The 8,735-nt window shown below is 51.4% G+C and overlaps 2 protein-coding genes across 2 annotated transcripts; both read left to right on the forward strand.

Moving 5' to 3' along the window:
• Positions 1–966: 966 nt before the first annotated feature.
• Positions 967–1,480, forward strand: LOC113597356 (histone H2A-Bbd type 2/3). Its single transcript, XM_027053189.2, has one exon. It carries the CDS (start codon positions 1,024–1,026, stop codon positions 1,363–1,365), a length of 342 nt encoding a protein of 113 aa, XP_026908990.1. The 5' UTR covers positions 967–1,023; the 3' UTR covers positions 1,366–1,480.
• Positions 1,481–1,664: 184 nt separating this feature from the next.
• LOC113597353 (40-kDa huntingtin-associated protein) lies at positions 1,665–3,922 on the forward strand. Its single transcript, XM_027053175.2, has one exon. It carries the CDS (start codon positions 2,055–2,057, stop codon positions 3,177–3,179), a length of 1,125 nt encoding a protein of 374 aa, XP_026908976.2. The 5' UTR covers positions 1,665–2,054; the 3' UTR covers positions 3,180–3,922.
• Positions 3,923–8,735: the final 4,813 nt, after the last annotated feature.

The following is an 8,735-nucleotide window of genomic DNA, read 5'->3' on the forward strand; positions in this document are numbered from 1 at the left end:
TGGGACTCACACACTGCTGCTGGGAATGCAAAGCTGCTGTGGGAATCCGCTGGGCGGCTCCTCAGTAAGTTACCGGCAGAATTAGCACCCGACCCCTCAATCGCAGTCCCGGTGCAATTTCCTACCCTAGGGAATCAGAAACAGGTGCTCAAACAGAACCCTGTGCAGGAAATGTTCGGCGCAGCGCTGTTCACATCTGCCGCAAGGTGGGAATGGCGGAGCTGCCTGTCAACCCATGAACTGGGATAGGCCGCCACACACGGTGTGTCCCTGCGGTGGAATATTACTCAGCCGTGAAAAGGCTTGAAGCGCTGACTCACGCTCCCACACGGACGAACGAACCCTAGTGACAACGCTGCGCTACGGGAAAGCAACCAGGCACAGAAAGCCGCCTATTCGCCCAGCGATCCCGCGTGCAGAAAGAAGTAAGTGTCCGGGACAGGCGAACCCCTATGGGCAGCAAGCCGACTAGCGGTTGCCTGGGGGCTCCCGAGGACGGGGGTGGGGGGGAGAGGGGTGCGGTGAGGACTGGCTGCCTGACACGTACAGGGGTTTCTTTGAGGGGTGCTGCCACGGTTTGGAACTAGACGGTCGTGGTGGTCGCCCGACCCCTCTAGTGTACACTCGGGGCCGCTGGCTCCTACACGGGTGTTGTGTGTGCACAATGCGCCCGCCCAGCCAAAAGCCAGCGTTCCTTCAAACAGGGGTTCCAGGGAGCAGGCTCCCGCCCAGCACTGTTTCTCTGCAGCGGGGGCCCATGGGAAAGCAGTGACTTCACCGGATGTACGTGTCCCAAAACGCGCACCCGACCAATGATGGGGTCGGTCTGTGACCTCTAGGATATAGAGTAGCGGCTTTGGAACGCTGCCGGTCGGAAACTTCGGGCCAACTGGCTTTTTACACCGCTTCCCGCCACATCGCACCATATCCAGCCCTATCCGACCGCATCCAGCCGCACCCGACCGCTTCCCGCAGCGCACGCCAGACCGAGGCCCGTCCGAGAAAGCGCAGCCGAGGCCCAGCATGCCTGTGAGGAGGAGCCGTCGAGGGTCGTCCAGTGGCCAGAGCCGGGTCCGCTCCCACACTGCCCCAGCCGAGTTGACGTTCTCCGTGAGCCACGTGGAGCGCCTCCTGCGGGAGGGCCGCTACTCGCAGCGCCTGGGCGCGTCCGCCCCGATCTTCCTAGCGGCCGTCATCCAGTCCCTGACGGCCAAGGTCCTGGAGCTGGCCGGCATCGAGGCCCGGAACAGCGGCAGGAGGCTCATCACCCCGGGTGTCGTGGACATGGTGGTCCACAACCACCCGCTGCTCAGCGCCTTCTTCCAGTCCACCATCATCTCCCAGGCGGTCCCGGGCTGGAACTAGCTGTCCCACGCGACGTGGGGTCCGGCGGGCGCCAGGCCTACTCGTGGCCGGGGTGGGCCCCGGCCGGCCTGGTGCCTCAGGCAGTCACTGAAAGCCAATAAAGTGTTTGGAGAAACCCGTGTGAGTGCTTCTGTCGCTGGTGTGTGGGGCGTGGTCGTGGGACGTCCCTCGTCGGGGGTGGGGGGTGGGGGGTGGGGTGGGGGCGTGGGGCGGGGGTCGTGGTCGGGGAAGACCCAGCAGAGCAGCTTGTCTCGGGGATCATGCAGGCGGTGGCCCTGGGCGGGAGAGGCTGGCTCGGGTGGAGGCTTTGACGGGAGGGGTGACGAGTGACCGGGGCGGGGGGACCTGGCGAGCGAGAACCCTGCCAGGTTGGAATTGGGGTCACGCGGGACGGCGAGCTGGGTTTCGGGCCGGTTCGGTTACAGATTCTGGGAGACGCCTTCGGCCACGCGGGTAAACAGGCCGTCACCCAGCCACAGGGGGCACCTGGCCAGGCCCCGCCCCAGGGTCCACGATTTGCACACACGACCCGCGCGGGGCGAGGCCTCTCCTGCGGGCCCCGTCGCTTGCGTATCACCGGGGCAACGGGACGCCTGGCTGCCCGAGCGCGGACGCAGGGCACGTCGCCGCCGGGCGCCCGCACGTCCGACCGTCCGCGTCCGCGTCCGCGTCTGCGTGTGGCGGCGAACATGGCGGCGTCCGCGCCCGGCCTGGGCGGCGCTGCGGGCCCGGGCCCCGAGGCCGGGGACTTCTTGGCGCGGTACCGCCAGGTGTCGAGCAAGCTGAAGAAGCGGTTCCTGCGGAAGCCCAACGTGGCGGAGGCGGGCGAGCAGTTCGGGCAGCTGGGCCGGGAGCTGCGCGCCCAGGAGTGCCTGCCCTACGCGGCCTGGTGCCAGCTGGCGGTGGCGCGCTGCCAGCAGGCGCTCTTCCACGGGCCTGGGGAGGCGCTGGCGCTCACCGAGGCCGCCCGCCTCTTCCTGCGGCAGGAGCGCGACGCGCGCCAGCGACTCGCCTGCCCGGCGGCCTACGGGGAGCCGCTGCAGGCCGCCGCCAACGCCCTGGGCGCCGCCGTGCGCCTGCACCTCGAGCTGGGCCAGCCGGCCGCCGCCGCCGCCCTCTGCCTGGAGCTGGCCGCCGCCCTGCGCGACCTGGGCCAGCCGGCCGCCGCCGCCGGCCACTTCCAGCGCGCCGCCCACCTGCAGCTCCCGCAGCTGCCCCTGGCGGCGCTGCAGGCGCTGGGCGACGCCGCCTCCTGCCAGCTGCTGGCGCGCGACTACAACGGCGCCCTGGCGGTCTTCACGCGCATGCAGCGCCTGGCGCGGGAGCACGGCAGCCACCCGGTGCCGCCGCCGCCGCCGCCGCCGCCCCCGCCGCCTCCGGGGCCACAGGTCGGGCCCGGCGCGGCCCCGGCCCTGCCCGCCGCGCTGCTCCCTGCGAACGGCGGCCCTGCGCCCGCGCCCTCTCCCGCCACGCTGGGCGCCTTCTCCGACGTGCTGGTCCGCTGCGAGGTGTCCCGCGTGCTGCTGCTGCTGCTGCTGCAACCGCCGCCCGCCAAGCTCCTGCCGGAGCACGCCCACACTCTGGAGAAGTACTCCTGGGAGGCTTTCGACGGCCACGGGCAGGAGAGCGGCGGCCAGCTTCCTGACGAGCTGTTCCTGCTGCTGCAGTCCTTGGTCATGGCCACCCACGAAAAGGACACGGAAGCCGTCAAGTCGCTGCAAGTGGAGATGTGGCCACTGTTGAGTGCCGAGCAGAACCACCTCCTTCACCTGGTTCTGCAGGAAACCGTCTCCCCCTCGGGACAGGGCATCTGAGGACTCGCGTGAACGAAGGCACTCGTTGCTTGCTACCAAACGTCGTGCGTCTCCCTTGGCGTTTCGGGGGGAAATACAAGTCGTGGATGCCGGCAAAGTTCTACCTTGGTTTCTCGTACTCCTCTGGCCACTGTAGCAATATAGTTCACTGGGAGGTACCTGTGTCCCAAAGACTGACTTCCATAACGGAGGGAGGGACAAACAACCAGGACAACGTGATAGAATCAGAGTGGAAGACAGGGCTCTCTTCCCCAAGGCTGCAACATAAGAATGAGAACCCTCTTGCGGCGCCTGGGGTGGCTCAGTCCGGAGTCTGATTTCAGCTCAGGTCATGATCTCGCTGTTAGTGAGTCCCAGACCTCCCCCCACCACCTTGGGGCCCTGCGCTGACAGCTGGGAGCCTGCTTGGGATTCCCTGTCTCCCTCTCTGCCCCTCCCCTGCTGCACCCGTGCTCTCTGTCTCAATAGAAATAAAAAGAACCCCGCTTATCCCTTACTTCTTCCACCCGACTCCCCCTACATCTTTGTGGCAGAGGATTTCATGTTTCACAGTTCTGCCTAAATACTTAAGCTATAGGATTTTTTTTTATCGTGATCTCATTTCTTAGCGTATATTGACGTCTATCTGTGGGATCACCCAAGTAGTTTCATCTGCCCCATGCATATTTGTGGGAATCATTTGATGAGTACGTTGTTGTTGCTCCAGCCCTAAATCCACAATAAAGCCATCCTGATGCCCCTAACCTGTGGTGTAGCTTTACTTCATCTATAACATGGGAATAGCTTCTCTGCCCATCCAGAAGCAGGAGGTAGAAAAACAGTTCTCCTTCAGGTCCATGATGCATTCATTCATTTGAAATGGACAGTGTGCCTGGGATTCAGGCTGTGCCCCGCAGTGAATCTCCAGAGATCATTTGCGATGTGGTGCTTAAGTGGTCCTTACTTAAGAGAGCTACCATGCAAATGTGTCTGGTGCAAGGTTGGGGGTGGGGCGGGAATGTTCTAACAAATGTGTTTAGCAAATGTGTCGGTGTGCATTGGAATTCACAGTTCTGGTTCCAGGTTCTATTCTGAGAGGTATGCCTACTCCATGTGACAATCCTGTATTTGTAGTAGGGACCTTTCTGTACCTCTTATTTAACTCCAATGTGTAAAACCAGCACGGTTCTTTGGTATTGTGTGGTCATGTATGTGAAAGACAGTGTCTTTGTTCCGCAAGAGCAGGGTGGTATCCCATTTCAAAATACTACATTTCCAAAGCTTTTTGGTCCAAATGTTACATGCAGACATTACAGTCTGGGGGCTTTTTCAATTCCATTTTATTTTCTTCACGGTGTTGGGAGTGATAACGAGAAGTCTTCAGAATAGAATCTTCTCAATCATTCAGGTTTGGGAAAATGCATCCTTTACGCTGAAGTTGTGTACGGTACTAATATTTTGGAGTGAGATTTAAGGGCACAGCTTGGCGGTAGATTTGCCTTATTTTGTGTGCATTGCAGGGGATATGTACAGGTTGTCACCATGAGTTAAGTGCCGCAAAAGGGGCGGGACTTTTAGCGTATTCTTTCCTACTTCTGTTTCAACAATGTGGGAGCAATAGGTAAGGAAATATGGGACAGGCCCATCTGAGACAGACTCAGCCAGCATTCCTGTGCTCTCACTTGTCTGCCAGGAAGGGTCTTTCGGAGCCCTAAAAACCTCATCCAGTTTTTTGCAAAAGTGGCTAGGGTATCAGACACATGGCAAGATGCTCAACATCGCTCATCATCAGGGAAATGCAAGTCAAAACCACAGTGAGATAGCCCCTCACACCTGTCAGAATGGTTAAAATCAAGAGCACAAGAAACAACATGTTGGCGAGGATGTAGAGAAAAGGGAACCCTCTTGCACTGTTGGTGGGAATAAAAACTAGTGCAGCCACTCTGGAAAACTGTGGAGTTTCCTCAAAAAGTTAAAAATAGAGCTGCCCTTCAACCCAGCAATTGTGCTAGTAGGTATTTACACAAAGAAAATGAAAATACTAATTCGAATAGATATATGCACCCCTATGTTTATTGTGGCATTAGTTATAATAGTCAAAATATGGAAGCAATCCAAGTGTCCATCCATAGATGAATGGAAAAAAAAGATCTATGTATAGAAGCACACATATGCACACACACACACACACACACACACACACACACTGGAATATTAGCCATAAAAAGAATGAAATCTTGCCATTTCCAACAACATGGATGCATCTAGAAGGTATAATGCTCTGTGAAATAAGCCAGTCTTAAACTGGAATTTACAAAGAAAGTTGTTAGGTTGCATGCTCTTTCCTGCTTTTGCTTTTCCTGGTGTATTCCTCTCCATCTGTGCTACGGGCCTGCCTGGCTGCCTTACTGTTTTATGACAAAAATGTTTAGGAGTTATGGAATGTGGCTGGTGATAGTGTTTGGATTTGGGCTCCAGGAAAAGCCTCCTTAGGCCTCTGGTCTAACTCCTTACCTTGAGGAAGTGGCAGGGAAGGATTACTAGAAAGCTTAGTGTTGGATGTATGAACAACATTAGAGTTCTCCAGAGAAATAAAATGAGTAGAATCTCTCTATGTATATGTGTGTGGATACTTACATATGTTTATATACACATACATATACACATATATATATGTTTGTATGTACAAACAGAAAGATTGATTTTAAGGTATTGGTTCACAAGACTGTGGAGGCTTGAAAAGCCCCAAATCTTCAGGATAGGCCAGTAGCCTGGAGACCCAGAAAAGAGGTGCATTTGGAGTCCCAAGGCAGTTGGCAGGCTTAATGGCTGAATTCCTCTCTTCCAAGGAAGTCAGTCTTTTTCTGTTAAGGCTTTTTTAAAAAAATGTTTATTTAAGAGAGAGAGAGAGAGCACAAGCAGGGGAGGGGCGGAGACAGAGGTAGACACAGAATCAAAAGCAGACCCCAGGCTCTGCTCTGTCAGCACAGAGCCTGATGTGGGGCTTGAACTCATGAACCTCTGGATCATGACCTGAGCCAAAGTTGGATGCCCAACAACTGAGCTACCCAGGTGCCCCTCTGTTAAGGCTTTTAATTGATTGGATGAGGCCCATTGACATGTGGGGGGGTAATCTGCTTTAGTCAAGGTCCACTTATTTTTTTAAAATTTTTTTAATGTTTACTTATTTTTGAGAGAGAGAGAGAGTGTGTGGGGGAGGGGCAGAGAGAGAGGGAAACACAGAATCCAAAGCAGGCTCCAGGCTCTGAGCTGCCGGCACAGAACCTGACGCGGGGCTCCAACTCACAGACCATGAGATCATGACCTGAGCCAAAGTCGGGTGCATAACCGACTGAGCCACCCAGGCACCCCAAGGCCCACTTATTAAATGTTAATGTCAACTACAAAATACCCTCACAGAAACATCAAAAGTAGTGTTTGACCAAATGTCTGGGTACAGTGGCCTAGTCAAGTTGACACATAAAATTAACCATCACAGGTACACCCTTTATCAACTTGGCACCAAGACCCATCTCCTTAAAACATTCTTAAACTCTTAATAAAGATAATAACAAGATTCTACTTAGACCTAATGTGGTACAACGATCCTGTGTACAACCAAAACTACAATACCCCTTTCCCCAGTAGAGGATGCACAGTCCTTCAGTAATATTTGCTCTTCTCCTTGACATCCTGGAACTTCAGTACTATGATGTAAAGTTAATACTTAAATACTATGATATAAATTCAATGCACTCCATATTATAGGGGGATAAGTGAGGTAAGAAAGCACATTTTAGGCATACAAACTTACAAACATTGATAACAAAAGAAGGGAAAATATTCATGTCAATTACAATCCCTGTTTCTGTAACTGATCACATAATCATAGCTGGTATTCATAATGCACAATTACACTGACATGAATAATCTAAAATAGTCAAATTGATCAATGGTAGTTACCAGGGCCTGAAGGGAGGGGGAAATGGAGAGTTACTAATCAATGGGCATAAAGCTTCAAATCAGCAAGATTAATAAGTTCTAGAGATCTGCCATATAACATTGTACCTATAATCCATAGTAATGTATTATCCACTAAAGAAATTTATCAAGGGGGTAGATCTTTTAGGTCTATCCTAAATAGAATAAAATTTTATAAAGAGATACTCTTAAATATAAAGACACAAAGATTAAAAGTAGAACAATATTTTAAAAAGTAGAATATATAAATATATATTATAAAAACAGAAGGCATAGAAAGCTAGAATGGTTATTCAGATATTAGAAAAATTCCAATCATGTTAGAGATTTTAGCATCACTCTTGTGGCAAATTGAAATGTGCTCAATGATCTTTTATCATTAGTTAATTGCAAAATAAAGCCACGATGAGATATCACTATTTATCTACCTGATGTAGAATGGCCAAAACTAACCAGCTGGCAACATCAAATGTTGGCAAGGATATGGAACAACTGGGACCCTCACACATAGTGGGAGTATAAAAGGGTACAAACTCTTTGGAAAACAGTTAAGCAGTTTCTTATAAAGCTAGATATACACCTAACCTATTACCTAACACTTCCACTTTTAGGAATTATCCAAGGGAAATGAAAGCATATTAGCACACAAAAACTTTAACACACATATTTATAGTAGGTCTTTTTGTAATAATAAAAAACTAAAAACAGGCCAGATGTCCATCAAAAGTTGAATGTATAGGGGCGCCTGGGTTGCTCGGTCGGTTGGGCATCCGACTTCCACTCGGGTCATGATCTTGCGGCTCGTGGGTTATAGCCCCGCGTTGGGCTCTGTGCTGGCAGCTTGGAGCCTGGAGCCTGCTTCAGTTTCTGTCTCCCCTTCTTTCTGTCCCTCTGCTGCTTGCTCTCTCTCTCTCTCTCTGTCAAATATGAATAAACAATTAAAAAATTTTTAAAAAGTTGAATGTATAAATATAGTGTGGTTTAATACAGCTGAATAACACTGATGAAAAGGAATGGATCATTAATACATGCAAAATATGGTTGAATCTCAAGCTTCACTGAAATTAGTTACACTTTTGACTCCATTTATCTGAAGTTCTAGAACTTCAAGACTAATATGGGGTAGGAAAAAATAAGATCAGTGGTTGCCTATAGGAAATGAGGATGAGACTAATTGGGAAGGGGCCCAAGAAAACTTTTCATGTGATTTATCAGTCCAACTCTTTAGTATTTAGCCTAGAGAAATGAAAATTTATATTTATACAAAAACATGTCCATAAATGTTTATAGCAGTTTATTCAAAATTTCCCAAACCTGGAAACCAGAATGTCCTATAATAAGCAAATGATTAAACAAACTGTGATATACCCATATAATGGAATAATACTTGAACATAAAACATAACTATTGATATATTCTAGTTGAACAATCTAGATAAACATGGAAAGCAATATGTTGAATGATAGCAGCCAGTTTTAAAGGTGACATACTGTATGAATATATTTACAAGATGTTCTGGGAAAGGAAGTTCTACAGAGATGGAGAACAGAGCAGTGGTTATTCTCAAGATTAGGTCTGAGGAAAGGGTTTCGCTAA

The sequence above is a fragment of the Acinonyx jubatus genome, chromosome X (genome assembly GCF_027475565.1).
Source record: "Acinonyx jubatus isolate Ajub_Pintada_27869175 chromosome X, VMU_Ajub_asm_v1.0, whole genome shotgun sequence".
NCBI classification, from domain to species: Eukaryota; Metazoa; Chordata; class Mammalia; order Carnivora; family Felidae; genus Acinonyx; species Acinonyx jubatus.